General features: G+C 40.1%; 1 protein-coding gene across 2 annotated transcripts in view; it reads right to left on the bottom strand.

Moving 5' to 3' along the window:
* The window catches only part of PIEZO2 (piezo type mechanosensitive ion channel component 2), a 320283-nt gene that overhangs the window by 164557 nt on the left and 138538 nt on the right, over positions 1 to 17188 (bottom strand). For both annotated transcript variants that reach the window (XM_063326530.1, XM_063326531.1), the window contains exon 4: positions 5901 to 5943. In XM_063326530.1, coding sequence (XP_063182600.1) covers positions 5901 to 5943 — 43 coding nt within the window. The remainder of the gene's footprint in view (positions 1 to 5900; positions 5944 to 17188) is intronic.

Below are 17188 nucleotides of genomic sequence, written 5' to 3'. Positions count from 1 at the left end.
TAGAAGAGAGCTGACTGCTTTCCAGACATTTTCATGAATATGTGGGTATCATCTAAACACATACCAATAATGAACAATAATCCCCAGGTTAACAGTGGCAAAAAAAGTCATCATATTTATCCATGAGTCTGCTTGCTCTGGCTTACTAAAGATTATTAAAGAAGCCATGTAAGGTGACAGTTTGCTTGACATGCAGGTATGCTTGTCACACGCTCACAATTTTAAATTATGTTTCTTGTAGGACAGCATACTACAAGCTAACTTTTTTCATAATCCTCCAATTTTCTCCAAAGTCTTCTGTTGAAAATGCAGTCAGGGACTGCAGTCAAGATCATCCTGGACAAAGGTGATAACTACTGTAGCATGTTACAATTAGCTTATTTGTAATGTCTCAAAAAACAATCAATAACATAAAGACTTTCATTTAAATCTATCAAACCCACATATACTCCATTTAATTGAAAAGCTCTTAACTCCAGTCATTTCCTGAATATAAAGCTACTTTACTCAAGCCCCAGCATTTTTAATTTCTCTCGCACTGAAAAGCAGCATCTTCAGCTCACAAGCGATGCTTACATAAAAGCCTCGCAGTCAGATCTCTTGGTTGCCTCTGTGTTTTTCAGGATATGAAGACAACGGCAATGTAAACAATCTACTATTGCAGATTAAACATCAGGTAACCACAAAGCAGTGATGACATAACCTGTACGTTATCTGGGCTTAATTTTCTGCAACGTAAACCAAGTGGCTGCATCTCCTGCTCCTCAATCCACTGTAAAACAGCCTGTAAGAGGAATATTTTATATGAATTTTCCATCTTTTGAGCAAAGGCATACTCCTCCTCAGGACGTTACTTTGAATGTCTTTCCTTTTGTGTATCTAAAGATCTAGCTTCCTCCTGAGTAAGAATATCCATGCTCAAACAATACATTTAAATGCTATTGATATTTCACAGCTGACTCAGGTGTGCCTAAGTCAACAGCTTTCCAGAGGATATGTTTTAAAATAGCAAAATATGTGCTGCTGCTGCTTCTTTCCTTAGTGTTGATATACGTAATACGAGAACAGCTATACGGAATCAGACCCAACACAGATGTAGCCCACTATGAGCCAGCAGTGTGCCCAGGTGGCCAAGAAGGCCAACAGCACTCTGGCTTGTATCAGGAATAGCGTGGCCAGCAGGAGCAGGGAAGTGATCGTGCCTCTGTACTTGGCACTGGTGAGGCCTCACCTCGAGTACTGTGTCCAGTTCTGGGCCCTTCTGTACAAGAGGGACATTGAAGTGCTGGAGCGTGTCCAGAGGAGAGCTACCAGGCTGGTGAGGGGTCTGGAGACCAGGTCATATGAGGAGAGGCTGAGGGAGCTGGGCATGTTTAGCTTGGAGAAGAGGAGGCTGAGGGGAGACCTCATTGCCCTCTACAACTACCTGAAAGGAGGCTGGAGAGAGGTGGGTGTTGGCCTCTTCTCCCAGGTGAATAATGACAGGACCAGAGGAAATGGTCTGAAGCTGCGGCAGGGAGGTTTAGGTTAGATATTAGGAAGAATTACTTTACTGAAAGAGTGGTCAGGCACTGGAACAGCCTGCCCAGGAAGGTGGCTGAGTCACCATCCCTAGAGGTGTTTAAGAAACATCTAGATGTGGCACTTCAGGGCATGATCTAGCGACAGAGATTGTAGGCTGGTTTTTTTGTTTGAGTTTTGGGGTTTTTTTGGTGTGTGTGTGTGTGTGTGTATGGTTGGACTCGATGATCTCAAGGGTCCTTTCCAACCATGAAGATTCTATGATTCACTATCCTTTCTCTATGGGTGCCATAAGGGGATACTTACTGAAGAGAATAAGACTAGAGAAAGCATGTAGTGATGCACCCCCAGAATAATCTCTCAGGTTTGAGAGATCTGCAGACCTGGGATTTCTACTTCTGCGCCTGCAAGTTAAGTGCACTTCCTGCATGGAAGTATTACATACAGTAATATGTATCCCTCTGTTTACTTTGGAAACTATTCCTTAAGGCATAAGAAATACTGATCTTAAGCATTCACATACAATATGATATTAAGCAAATATTGCTATAAAGTTGTTAACACTGGACGTCAAATACATATATGTTACTCATGGATCTTTTAGTCAACCAACTTGTTATTGCTGATATATTCACATTATACAAAAGCTTGTGTTAAAAAAACAGGTAAGAAGATAAGTATGATTATTATTATTAAAAAAATCCCAAACCTTAATTGTTCTACCTGTTTAAAGGACTTTATTTCTCTTGCTTTAACTTTCCCTGTTCTCTGAAAAAGCTGGTAAGAGAGAACACATTTACTTCTACGATTATGGCGAGCCAAGTACATTCAAATCTTCACCCCATCTGTATTAACTAACGTGCTGCTTCAATTAAAGTTACTCTAGAATGACAATCAACCTCTTGGGGTGCAGAAGTGCCATCTGAAAGCCTTTCTTCTTTTCAAACTAGAATGGCAATAATGGGATCTGCACAGTAATGTCTTCTACATATTTGCCTGCTCTCAGGCAGGCTTCTCACCTGTAATTCAGCCTATTAAGAATTCTCCATGTTTCATGTGGTACATAGATTGCACGCACACAGCTAGTGTGGGTTCTCCTTATAGTTTTGAAACGTCTCACAAGTTGGAAATTGACAGAAATGGAACTTTCAATGAACTCAGCTAAAAAAAATTGACTATTTTCTATTAGCAGTTTCAAACCATACATCCAAGGTATCAATTCATTCTAGCACTCCTCAAAACTACTCTTTTTTTCCATTTTCACGGAGACAAACAGCACCAGCAGGTGCTAATCTGTAATCTTAAAAGAAGAATGAGGCGATGAAAGAATCAATATTTTACTGTAGTGCCCTTCAGATAAGTATGATATCATGCTGAATGAAATGCTCATCAAGAAACCAAATTGGATCTAACTTCAGAAAAAAGCTCAACCTATTGAAAGGAACCCCTCTATGATATCAAACTTAGCAACTAAGAGTGTGTAATTTTCACTAATATCCAACTTTTTTTGCAGTGCTGTTAAAACCACTCATCTTTAAATAGAAAACATCCAGTAAGGTGTCACAGTTAAGGCATTTCTAGTCTGATTCTTGATTTGGCACTGCATCTTCTCCCGTTGGTGCTTATGAACCACAGCCCCTACCCAGATGCTGTAACGAAATGGAATCACCCCTATATTACTGGGACTTTTTTAAGCTTATGGGCTAGTAGGAGAGATACATTTTTATTTAGTGATCGGATTAAAGCCTTAAAATATGTCTGACTGTTGTGAAGCTATGAAATGAAAATGCCCTTTCTTCCTCAGCTACAAAATGGCAAGTATTCCATATCAGTCTGGATTTTCAACTTGTGATAAAAACACATGGCAACGAAATGGTTATTTTTTGTTGGTTTGTTTAAAAATGTTTGGCCAAAGTCTTTACAGGAATGACTATACTAGTAACAAAAGATTTAAAAAAGAAATTAATTTCTGGTGGACGAGAAGCTCAACATGAACAGGCAATGCGCACTTGCAGCCCAGAAAGCTAACCGCATCCTGGGTTGCATCAAAAGAAGTGTGGCCAGCAGGTTGAGGGAGGTGATTGTTCCCCTCTACTCTGCTCTGGTGAGACCCTACCTGGAGTACTGCGTCCAGTTCTGCAGTCCTCAGCACAAGGACATGGACCGGTTGGAACAGGTCCAGCGGAGGTCCACAAAGATGATCAGAGGGCTGGAGCACCTATGCCATGAGGACAGGCTGAGAGAGTTGGGGTTGTCCAGCCTGGAGAAGAGAAGGCTTCGGGGAGACCTAACAGCCTTCCAGTACCTAAAGAGAACCTACAGGAACAATGGGGAGGGACTAAAGAGTGTAGCAGGAGCGTATGAGGGAGTGTAGCGATAGGACGAGGGGTAACGGTTTCAAACTGGAGGAGGGTAGATTTAGATTGGCTATTAGGAAGAAATTCTTTACTGTGAGGGTGATGGGGCACTGGAACAGGTTGTCCAGGGAAGTTGTGGATGCCCCATCCCTGGAAGTGTTCAAGGCCAGGCTGGATGAGGCTTTGAGCAACCTGGTCTAGTGGGAGGTGTCCCTGCCCGTGGCCAGGGGGATTGGAACTAGGTGATCTTTAAGGTCCCTTCCAACCCAAACAAGTCTATGATTCTATAATCTGACCTCTATGTATTATCTGGTGGAGGAAAGTGGGTTTATTGTGTTTTTATTGTTCTGTAGTATTTTAAACTAACCCGTGCCTGTATAGCTACAAAGATAGCTCTGTCCCAATGAAAAGCTAAGTTTCACCAAGACAGGTCTTTGCCACATTCAAAACTGATTTGCTTTTCTATGTTTCTGTTGAAGAACCAAAATAATATGTACCAACATAATATTTATGGCTGTGAGAATAACAACAAAACATAATCTTTCCATGCACTTCTGTGTCTACTATGTTGGAAAGAGCACTGTCCTTAATTTTTTTGCAAATATAATGTCTAACATGGAAATCATATATATTTAACTGAACATGTAAACCAGGCTGACTCTGTGCATATTCACTCAGGGTTATAACATAGATGCTTTCAAAATCACCTTCTAAAGAAAGAAATACTAGTCATTAGGACACTAGCACGTCCTTAGACACTTCCAGACTCTTACAGAGAGATGGGTGACCACCTTTCAGATACCACAGGTCTGTGGTACAACTGCTGAAGACCTGGAAGCTATTTAGAGACAGCCTTAATCCTTCCCTCGGGTGCCACCTTTCTAGACGGAGATCAGAAAAAGTCAAGCATTTAGAAACTTATTTCATCAAGTGGTGTTAGTTAAGCAGACTCCTCCTATAAAAGGATGATATAAAAAAATATTTCATATCTTGCTGCCAAGGTCTGAGAATCTTAATTACAGGTAGGAGTTAGGGTAATTAAATTTCACTATCAGTCTTGTTGTAACAAAAACTTGTTTTGTTGTAATAAAAACTTTATGCAAGATAAAGGTCAGAAGAAAAATGCAGCCTGCTTTCTTTTTGTGAGAAAGCAAGCAAGTAAATAATTTTCTGTTTCATATGACTTGTATGGCTATTTATTGACTCCAGAAAGGCCTAATTGTCTGTAAGGTTTGCTGAGATGCCCCAAGCAGTATGCACAGTATGCGCTCCTGCAACATGAAGATGAGAAATCCCTTCTTGCCCACTCAACAGCTAGCCAAGAGCATTGTTGTACACCTGCAAGCCACTCTATTAAGGGAAAACAGCAAAACTTTATCCAAGTGGAGAGCAGATTCTTCTGCTTACCATTTGTAGAAGAATAAACACGAGATTAAGCATCTGACCCTCATCATCAGATCACTCTTTACTGGGGTTGGCCTACTTTAATTTCCAAGAGAGACATATGTTTCTGGTATGATGATCTTCTGGATAAGTTTGGCTGCAAGAAGTTCTTGCACTTGAGGAATGCTGAATTCTGAATTTTCCTCTGATGCTAAATAGCTCTCTGCCAGCTTTGGTCCTCTTTCAACTTCATTTACTTTTGTCAACTAATATGTCACAGGTTAGAAGTTTCATGGAAAAAATAATACAAGCGAGAGCAATATTTTCATTCATAAGTAAGACTTCTGCCCAAATAGTGTGTCACCTTTTTTAATACTAGCATACTATATAGTCGCCAGCAAAAAACATTATGAGCCAAGTTCATTCAGTGAATAAGTTGCTTCAGATCGACTGGGGAAAGAGAAGAGGACATAAACAGAAAAGCTGAACATATATGTGCATGACACTGCATAACTTCCTCTCTAAATTTGAGGTCTTAGATACGTTCAATCAGCTAAAATAAATAATTCTGCAAACTTGCCCAAGCAGTTTTTCTTCCTTTTCTCTTTGCACTAGGAAGGAAACAAATTTATGGCTTACCTTTCAAAACCAATCTGCCGTAACGTTTTCTCCCATGTTGAACCTATACAAAAAGGAGAAAAAACAAAAACCCTCAGTGAAGAACCTTTACTGTATGAACATTTTTACTTTTCTCTTTTCCTTGTGCAGCTGGAATCTGTACAGTAAGGTGATTTTTCCACCCCTACAGAAGTACTTGTAAATAACATCTGTTTTCCCTGGAGTAAAGAACTGTTAAGAGAGACCACCACTGGGTGACATAATTGTCTGGAGGGGTATCAGCCAATGCAACTCCTTTACATTGCAAAGCAGCCGGTCACTGCTACAGTTCACTGCCATTCCAAGGGTGGTCTCCTCTCCGACAGCAACGTGATCTGTACATGACTCCTGAAAGCGCTGAGCTGGCATCTCACATCACGCACTCTTCACATTTCAGCTTTTCATTTCACTGTAGCGTTCGCCTGATTCTTGCTGAAAGCTTTACAGCTCCTTCTGAAATCCAGCCCTTTTATTTTAAAGCAAAAGCAAGAAGATGTATTTCTGCTTTATTGTTTAACCCTTCATACTGAAACAAACAGCTACAAAGGACTCTTTCTCAAAACAATCAAGGACTCAGCCCCACAAACTACTCAAATGGGCAGACTCATCCAAAGAGTTGCCCTCAGTATTTCTGATGCACTTCATGCAACTTTTACCTTGATTTTCTCAAAAATACACCCCACTTACACACACACCGCAAGCATTAGGTGAACAGTTTTCAGCTCTTAGTAGTTTTTTGCTTATTGTCAATCATTTTCTTGCTACTGTTATGTGGTCATTGTAAATACAGGCTACTAAGAGCACAAATATCTCAAGTCACACAGTTCTGCAAGGTAAATACATAGAAGGACATGAAGCTGGGTCATAGCGTCTTTTTACACTCCTGTGGGAAATGTAACAGGACGGCATGCAATGTACGCAAGTACAGTTCTTTCTGAATGCTTCATCGTACTCAAACTGCAATCAGAGAAGTGGCAGTAAGTGCTGCCACAAGTGGCATCCCTTTGCTGATGCAGTCCATCGCCTAAAGGGAAATACAAATTAGGAACAAAGAGATTCCCTGTGAGTGACATTTAGTAGCACCAGAGAGACTCAGACACAAGCAGCAACGTTGCCAAGAAGTACTGAGAAAGAGCAGAAAGACATAAAGGAAAGAAACATGGTATGATTTAAATCTGCAGAATTTCAGGATTAAATGCATACTGTGCAGCAAGTGCCCATAGAACGACTATAACAAAATCATGGATTACATTCTTTCCACTGACAATCCAAGTCGTACTTGCCAAATTAGTACAGGAAAAGTAGTGACATAGTATTATCAGTCAGAAAAACCTCTGCAGATGTATCTCTTACCATCATTACCTTTCCATGCTGTTAAAGGTATCAGCTCAGAAATCAATGACCCGCCATGTTTGTAGTATGGTATTTATCTCTAATCTGCAACATGTTAAATATTTGAAGAAGACGCAGTAGATGCTTCTCATCGTTGAATTCGGGACACTTACTGCTGATCTAGATAAGAACTTAAACACTCAACTTCTAAGAAGTTTTGGGTTTGAGGGTTTGTTTTTATGTTTTGGGTTTTTTTAAACCTAGCAACAGAATTCTTTCTACTCAATTGACTTAACTTTCCAGTTTAGCCCAAGAAGAATGTGGTGAATTTCTAAAGTAATGACACCATTTTTATATACAATATTATCTAGTATCTGTCCGGTTTGCAAATCATGGACTAAGCAAATAAAAACTGAAATTAATAAAACCCCAAAAGTCAATTTCCTTATAGGCCTATGTCATGTAAGGCTTCCTTCACAGTTCCTAACTGGACAGCCAAAGAATGAAGTTAACATGGGCCTGCTGAAAATAAATTCCTTGTTTTAATCTCTGTTCTTTAGAAAGAGGAAAAGAAACTACATTAAAGTATATGCCCCTGAAATAAACCAAAGTCTGACATTTCACTCCATACAGGAGGGCTTTGGGTTGGCTAAAGGGTAGGTTCATGGCCAGTTCCAAACAGGGTCAGTACATGACATTATACTCTTCTGGAACTCCTTTTTCATTCAACTTCTCACCACCAGTTGCTTCAAACTTCAGTCACACACATATATTCAGTGAAAGGCTCTAAAAACCTTTTCTAATGACACTTTGGGGCAACGGGCACAAAGCTTTTCTGTTCAGGACTGTTACAGCTACAGCCAGTGATCAATGTAATCAATCAGTGATCAAACACTTTTAACTGTCCCCATTCAGTCCAAAGCAGGCAGGGATTTCAGGCCCATATCCAGCAGAGCACACAGCCATAAGCAGCTTCAAAACCGAGGTAGAGAAAGCTCTGCCTTCAGTTTATGGAAAAAAATCAGTCAAGTTCTGTTTTGGAATAACTGAACAATGTACACTGTTTGATCAATACAGGGAGCTTCTACTGTGGCACCTGTTTTTGCTTGAGGTGAGGCAAAACTTCTGCCTGCACAACTACCTACATACGATACCTTTCATCAACACTAAGTTCATATTCTATGAAAAGAAGTCCTATTAAGACATCTTTAAAGCAGGACAACAAACATCCTCACTCACATTTATATCAAATAAACATGAAAACCAAAAAATCTTGTGCAGCACAATAAACCATCAACATTTCATTGAGATAAATAAAGAACCACTCCATTAACAACTTCTATTATGAATTATGCCCCAAACCCACCACCTTCTGCACACCCCTGGAGTATATCTGGTTTCACGTAGCACTGACGAATCGAGTCATCACTAAAAAGACGACCGCGCCACTCCACAGGTAAGCGCAGGGCAGATGTAAGCAATTCATACATATCCATATAGTTTATGCAATCCTGCTGGCTCTGAAAGGGTATTCAACAGTTTTTGAAGTCTGAAGATTTGAAGAGTGTTGAAGAAAAGAAATTTCAACAGTATTTCTTAAAGCACAGACTAGTACTGGCATCTTAGTCAGTGTTTCTATGCTTTCCACTGTTGTGTATGCTAGTTGTATGAATTTTTCACCCTGTGACTGGCTACACTTCAGTTGTATGATATATAGAGTCCAACAGAAAAGGGGAGGGGGGGGGGAGGAGAGAAAAGGCAATTGGGTCTCCACTGGTTTGAAATAATTTTTTGGCTGCAGCTGGCTAGCAGAACACTCTTTGAAATGCATGTGACTCCTCTGAAGGAAAGCCTGCCAAGAACACAACTAACATTTCATATTAAAAAAATATACATCTTTTTTATGGAGTCTTATTTTAAAATGTTTATGATCTAAACATTCTGTTTCAAGATTTGCCAATTCCATTCTCAATAGTATCAACTTCTACACTGCACTAACAGCCAAAAGTAAATACCCTGAGGTAACCGCAGTACTAAGAAGAATAATGCTATTAAAAGTCTAGAAAACTTATTATTTGATTTAAACCTTACTCGGTGCTTCCAAAACATTAAACAAGATTTAAGTCACGTAACTCTCATTAAAATCAAAACAGGAGTTTTTCATGAATTAAAGGCTTGATCCTGCTCCCAAAGAAATCAATACGAATTTGGCTATTCAATTCAGTCTTTCCCTCTGCTGGGACTGTGGAAAACATTCACCTGTCGACTTTCAGAATCAATCTGCTGCTACGCTTTGGTTGCTAAGTTAATTTGGCCTCTCTTTGCTTTCTGTTTTTTACCACCATGTCAGAAATACCAAAACTGTTTATAAGAATGCCTTAATTTGGTACCCATGTAATTAAGCTTTTGTTCTAAAGATTTGCTCCAGAGTGCCTGACCATTCCCATTTGTTCCAAAGATTCTGTTTCACATTAACAGTGCTAGCTTTAAAATTCCTCAAAAAGACGAAGCATAATGCACTTCCAGAATTACTGCTCATATTTAATAGGAACAGTGGTAGAATGCACATCATGCTCACATATGCACTCAGTGAAATTCTAGCATACGAATGAGTGTTTAAGAATATGAGATTTAATATCATATAATGAAAAACATCTTTCTGAAATGAAAAGTTGTCTTCTTTGACAGGTAGGCTTTCATTTATATGGCAGTTTTCTTGTTTGGTTTGGTTTGGTTACAACTCTCTGCTTACTATGAATGAAAGGACTCATAATCCACTGCTAGGCTGCTCACCTTTACAAAGCATGAAGTTGCCTAGCTGCTGAAGTGCAATGGTGGGTTTAGGAAAAACAGAATAACATATTCATGGAATCAGAATACCAGGTTGGATAGGACCTCAAGGATCATCTGGTCTAACCTTTCTGGGCAAAAGCACAGTCTAGACAAGAGGGCCCAGCACCCTGTCCAGCGGAATCTTAAAAGTGTCCAGTGTTGGGGAAAAATACTGGAGAAGTGATTTTCAGCCATTCATGGAGGTTGCACAACAATTCACTTTGACCCATATCATTCCCTACCTGCCAGTACAGCAGAGGTCTGTAGCTGTTCAGGGAGAAGCCTGGCATGTACTGTAAACACACAGCTAAAACATATGCCTCCTATACCATCCCCACGCAGGTATGCATGAAGGTCCCTATGGATCCCGTGGTCCCTATGACCATGTGCAGTCATTACCCAAAGCCCTGCTGCCTTCTCACTTCTCCAGAGTTAGTGGCTACTGTGAGAACTACATGCCTGTGTCTGGCTCTGCTCTTGAGGCTTTCTAACAGTAAGAATAATAATTCTTGCCTTCTTTTCTCACTATGATCTGACATAAGGACCAGAGGAGAAAATATGACTTAATTGAACCAAAAGACATTGTTTGACTTTTTTCAATGAGCATTAAGTGAGCCTGTCAGAATTCAAGTATACAATGGGAATGGTATGACAATCTTCAATGACTGGAATGGGACAAAATATCTGTAAATTACATCAACTCAAAGGTAAAAAAGATTCTTTGGAGCCCGTCAATGGGGTATCACAGTAGGAGTAACCCAGGCTCTCTGAAGGAACTAGCAAGGTACCAGACACAGCACCATCACGTTTATCTTGTGAGAGTTACACGCAGGCGTGACGCACATAACCCTGTTATGATATGTTAGAAACAGGTAGATATTCTTGGATATTGTTGGGTTTGGTTTTGGTTGGTTTTTTTTTTCCCCCAAGTGAACAAACTGGATTCCTTTCACATGAAACTAAACTGCACCCCAAGGACACAACTGATGTGTTTCAACCACTAATGGGCATTCAGTCCACATGACCAGACCGGAGCTAATCCACCGTAAACCTCACTCAAAATATGTATCGTGTGTGTCTTGTGGCAGCCAGGGAATCTGCACTAACTCCTTCACTCCTATCACGCTGTGCTGCTTGCTAAAGCAGACGCGGGTCACCCCACCACTCCCATTCCCAGTCCTGGAGTGCCCCCAGAAATGCTTTCCAGTTACAGTCACCCCGAGGGATGCCAGGGCAGGTCAGGGTGTCAGGGTGCTCACCCTTAGGATTGTTTTCTGGGCTGTATCCATTCAGCTACAGTGAGAAGGAGCCTTTGTACTGCCCTGATGTACAAGCAGGGCTGGACTGGATGCTGAGCACAGCCACACTCCCCACAAAACCCCAGGGAGCCAGTTCTGTTAAGGCACAACAGCAAACTATTTCTTTTTTAAAACAACTTCTCAAGGAGAAGGAATAAAGGAAAATCTGGGTGTTATGGTGTGCTGTGAATACTGAAAGGACTAAAACCACTAGTAAAATAGAAGTGGAGGGCCAGTGCTATAGGATTCTGGCTAGCTGAAGAAAAGTGATTACTGAATACATACCAAGGAAGAGGTCACACCAAGAACAAAGACCAGACTTTGCAAGTCTTTACTTGCCTTCCACTCATACCAGCTTTCAACAGGTTTTTGACTGAATAAAGAGTACAAATTTGATCCCTACACGATAATGTCATGGGAAAGACTTATTGTGTATTTTCTCTTGTGAGGAAAATATTAGATTATTATTGTGAGATATAAAAATTGCTTTCATATTAAAAAAGAAATCTTGACTCATTCCATGTTAACCAGAAAAATAATCATCATCAAAAACACTACTTGTCCTCTACGGAGATTGTAATGAGTGGGAACTTTTACTAATAAAATGAGCAGAATAGGAATATAGAGCAAAGTGCAATGGTACTGACGCTATATTTGTGTGTGTGCACGGAGATGAATATTGCTTTAAAATGAGTATTAAGAAGACAACAGCTATGGTAAAGTGATTAACAGCTGTATCTGACAGTCATCTCTTTGAGTCTGAGGCTTACCTGGGAGCTGTGAAAGCCCAGAAGGGTAAGCAAAGCTCCCACAGATAAGCGGGGAGCCTAAAAGCAGCTGCTCCACGGACCTAATCCATATTCTTCGTTTTGATCTTGATTAGCACCGGAATTGGAGGGCTGGGGGAAGACTGTTTTTAAAATGGATCGTTTAACTTAAGGTAGATAACTGAAATACTATAGGTATTTAAGGTAGATATAGGTATTTTAAGGCAGATAATGTGAAACACTCCCTAGTGCACCTGGGACATCAGTGGTTCAGTATCTCGCTGCTCGCTGGTCAGACCGTGCCGAATGGAGGCAGGGACAGATCCCAGCTCACTTTGTGTGATAGTAAGACCAGTGCCTCTGAGCCTGATCCAAAGCCTACAGAAATAACTGGAAAGATGGGCACTGAGTTAATGGTCTTTGATAGTTTGTCTGAAATGGAAACAAATAGCAATAATGATTCGTAAAAAAATAATAATATCTATTTTTCAGTAACATAAACAACAGCTATTATTTCTATCCCAGTAATAAAATACTGAGGTGCAGTGTTCTGTGGCTAATTCCTTTGGGAAGAATGGGAGCAGAGGAAAAAAAAGTTTCAGGACTTAAAACATTAAATGGGACACCGCTTGTTTTCAATGAGAAGTTTATGTACTTTTATATGAGAATCACGCACACCATTTTAGATGTGAAGATGACTCGCTAACTAAACAGCAAGTTAAAAGATGTGTGGAAGAAATAATAACTTGGAAAAGGAAAATTTGGGAAAGTTCCTCCTACATTTGTTCTTCCATGCCAGATTTGTTTAAAATGATACACAGGTAATAACGCCCATTTAAATTGTCTGAATTGCTTCACTTTTTTAAAAAAAGCAGCTTTTTCACAAGGATGTCAGGTTCCATAGCTTTTAAAAGAATAATGACTTCTTTTACCTGCTTAGATATAGTATACCAAAAACACTTACAGGAAATCTTCCCCTGCAACACACACATGCATAAAACCACTTTGATTTTAAGCTCATTTCATTTCAAATTTGTTTCCTGAACAAGGCAGCAAAACAGCAAAACCCACAGCACTAGAAAATCTTTGGGGAATGTGTTTCAGATGAAACCTGAGAGAGCTAGTTAATGGAAAGCTTTCTGTTGTTGTTTTTGTTTAATCTATTATTTATCTATTTGTTTGCTGTAATAGTTGGTTGGTGGTTTTTAACGCCAGTTTCCAAGGATACTGGAGATTTGAATTAATTCTGGCGTCTTTTACTTTTTTTTTTTTAAACAGACTTTCTCCCCCTTCCCCATGACAGCAGACCACTGCATGAAAGGATGAGTGAAAGGACTTTGCACGTTGTGCAAAGCAGAACTTTGTAGGTTACCGGCACAGAATCACACGGCAGGACTGAAGTGGGAAAGAATCAGACGGTCCACAGATATAACTGATCTCTTATTCTTTTTTTAAAGCAGAAAAGGGTATCAGGACTGTGAGGAGCAGCCTCAAAGGAAGGCAACATGTCCTGCCATTGCCAAGGGGGATGTCAACCTCAAGTCAGAGAGTCACTGAGCTTAAGAGCCCTGAAGTTCTGCTCTAAACCTTCAGAAAGGAGGCCAAATAATAACTAAATGGGTCCTTTTTCAAATATGGAAGACTGGCTTTGCTTTATTTTTCAAAGTAAAAGCAAAGGAACTTAAAGAAAACTTGTAGTAAGTTTATTTTTTTCATAAACTTGAAGAAAATGAGATTTTTCTCCATTTCTGTTGGCAGAGAAATTCTCTCCTCTCCCACCCCAACCAACACGGCTCTGCCTGCTAAATAGTATCTTAGAGGCAAGGTTTTCACTTCAGAGTGTAATTGACGGGCATCCTTCCAATTTCTAGAGCTACCCTCTGCTTAGTTTTATTGTAACATAATATACTGTTATGAATAATAATGTCGACCTAGTTTCCTGCAGTGATGAATGTGTGCAGTGTGCCAGCACAAGGAATTTGCTTTTTCATTGTCTCATTTTCTCTTTTTGTCCCATCAGAAGAAGGAGAGGTGGGCAAGTGTTTCTCCCCGAATTCTGCAGCATAGATATATAGGAAGGGGGAGATAAAGAACAAGTATGTCTTCAGTAGCACATCCATATACAAGAAATTATGGATGAGAGAATTAAGGATAGGAAACCAGGAAATCTTGCACATAAACAGGAGGAACATTAAGATGACAGAAATCGAGCATTCTAGTGGTGGTATCTTTGACTCCACTAACATTTTAATGCATGCCTTTTCTAGGAAATTGCTTTTTTTTTTTTACATAGCTTTTTCTAAAGATAATAAAGAACGATTTCATTCACATTATTTTCCTCACAGATTACATAAACTCTCGCACAGTACGACGAAGACAGCAACTAATTGTTGCTAGGCCTGAGGACTGGCCTATATTCAAATTTTTCAGCCAAAACCCCCAGATTATTTCAGTGGCTAAAATGACACTAGACAGACAGACCTGAAGTGATGTGTGAAGGATGATATCCAGAATAAACTTTAGCAAACTGGCTTGAGATGTGTACAACCTTAACACACCACCCTCCACAGAAGCAGAAAACAGCATTTTCAAACTCTCCTTCTGTTTGCATGCCATTAAGAGAGGCAGCAGTAACTGCACCAGTCAGCGAGACATTTGGGGCATGAAAGGTGACTCACTCCCTGAGATCTCTTTAGAAGAGAAATCCAGATGCAGAAGGACGCGCTCCTCTGGACAGTAGTGTGAAGTGGCCATTGCAGACTCAAACAATCGGGGAGAGGAATACACTTCCAACAGATGTTATTTTTCCTCTCTAGCAAATATAAAGATGCCTTACCTAGTTCAGCTGACAAGTATACGCACGTATGTGCTGAACAAAGGGTTTATTTTGTTTTCATTTTCTTTGTCTTTGCAGAGCTTACAGTTCTGTGATTTCACTCAGATTTTCCCAAAGCTCTAGTCTGTGAGAAGTGAATGGGCAAAGCTCTCCTACCTTCCAGCTCCCATTCCTCTTAGTTAAGAGACAGTCGACTGTGCAGCTATTAAGCTGCCCGGGGAAAATGGAACAGGCACAAGAACTGGGGAAAAAGAGAAGGTGGTGAGGGGCCAGTCACAGACCCAGCGCAATCCTTCACTTTGAGACAGTCTCAAACACTGCTGCCACTGCTGCCGCTCCCTGGGTGAGGTGCCCACACGGACAAGGGGGTTCCAAGGAGGAGTTCCGGCAGCTGGAGTCTGATGCACCAACAGCAGAGAGACTTCCCACTCGCCCCCACTTCTCCCTCCTGACTCATGACAACACAAATTTCGGCGTCCTCTGCAAAGCCAGAAGAGACCAGCATCATGGGCTTTGCCTCCTGCAACTTGTTCCCCTGCACACCTGGAACATCTGTTGGATTTCACTGCCCCTGGAAGGGGAAAAGAGCCACAGGTAAGCATTACTGATCTGTGCTTTGCTCATGATCCATGAAATAGACATGGTTGAGCCACTAGAAGTGCCCAGAAAGATTTCACAGATGTCCAACACTACATGATCATGTTCAGTTTTGTCTATAATAGACCGCAGGATTGCATCCAGTGTACTAGCAGATCACTCTTAATTAGTTTTCATTAGCATGCCACAAATAGCATGAGCACTATCAACAAATTAAAGAAATCACTGAGTTGCCTAATCATTTCCATTTTCAAAAGTACTCCGTGCTTTTTGTCTTGCACGCTTCAAACAGTTTACAAATAGTTTGCTTTTCTACGGTTACGTGCTTAATTAGGAGTATTAGGAATAGTTTCTCCCCATTTAGTTTGTTTGGCTAAATCTAAGCCAAAGAAATCATAAAAGCACTGAAACTTTCGCCATTCTCATAAGTCACTAGATGACAAGAGTATTCTCACACTTACTTAAAGTGTGCTTATTTTGTCCTCACTGGAATGTGTTTTACTTAAGTGCTTCATTAGGGTATTAACAGAGTCATACCTTCTGAGTAAATACTGAAGAGGATGATGAGCGCTAATAATTTCCTACTCAGCAGGGATTTTCATGTTACAGAAATCACGGGCAATTTAGATGTGTGACTCTCAAATGCATTTTTAAATCAGGTATTTTATTTACTCACGTGCTGCTTCGTTGCCTTTAGAAGTGATATTACATCAGGCCTACTAGAAAAGGGACAAACAGCACACTGTATTGTTTGCTTCCTTTCGAAGAGACACGACCAACAACAGCAACGCCTCACAGCTAGCGCCAGTTGGCGAGTTCTCCCAGTCCAAGCACATCAGAAGAACTGGAAGGTCCCACAACAGGATCAGGTGATGGAACACAGGTGAAATCCATGACCTTAGAGAATAAGCAGTTTATAAAGCACCTTCACGGGTGTATTAAAAAACATATTGGAAACATCCTTGTTGTGCTCAAAATAAGAGTTGAAGCCAACTTTGTATGAAGTATGTTGGCCCAATTTCTAAAACCATTTCTCTCATCCCAAACTTTTCTCTGTACCAATTTTGGAAAACTACTTATTCTGAATATAGGAATCTGGGCACCTTGGCAACACTTTCTGCAAGGCATAAAGTCTGTCAAAATTTCTCATCTTTGCCAGCTGGAATGCATTGAGTATATTTTATGTGGTTGCAAATGTGAGCTATTCGCAGCAGTGGGGGACACTGTACCCGCTACAGGCTCAAACAGAAGCAAAGAGGTGGAGGAGAGAAAAACATATTCAATAGAAAAAGTGTCTGAAAAGTACAAAAGGGATCAATTTCTAACGAAGAACAAGTCATACATACAAACATTGATTTATACTGGAGAGAGATGTAAATGCCAAACACTGCACTAAATTTAAACTTAATTTAGATCTAAATTAATCTAAACTTAATTTAATCATCTTTTATCTGGAGTGACTTCTTTAAAAGTAATTTGTATGAGGAAAAAAAATTAACTCACAGTCCAAAACCTGCACATCACCTCTTATAACTACCATTCTAGAAAGGAAGTTTAGTAGGGGAAATAATATTTTTTTTCTTTCTGTCTCACTAATCCATATTTATA

This window comes from Chroicocephalus ridibundus, chromosome 2 (assembly GCF_963924245.1).
Source record: "Chroicocephalus ridibundus chromosome 2, bChrRid1.1, whole genome shotgun sequence".
In the NCBI taxonomy this organism is placed as follows: Eukaryota; Metazoa; Chordata; class Aves; order Charadriiformes; family Laridae; genus Chroicocephalus; species Chroicocephalus ridibundus.
This window is presented reverse-complemented; position numbering and strand designations above follow the sequence as displayed.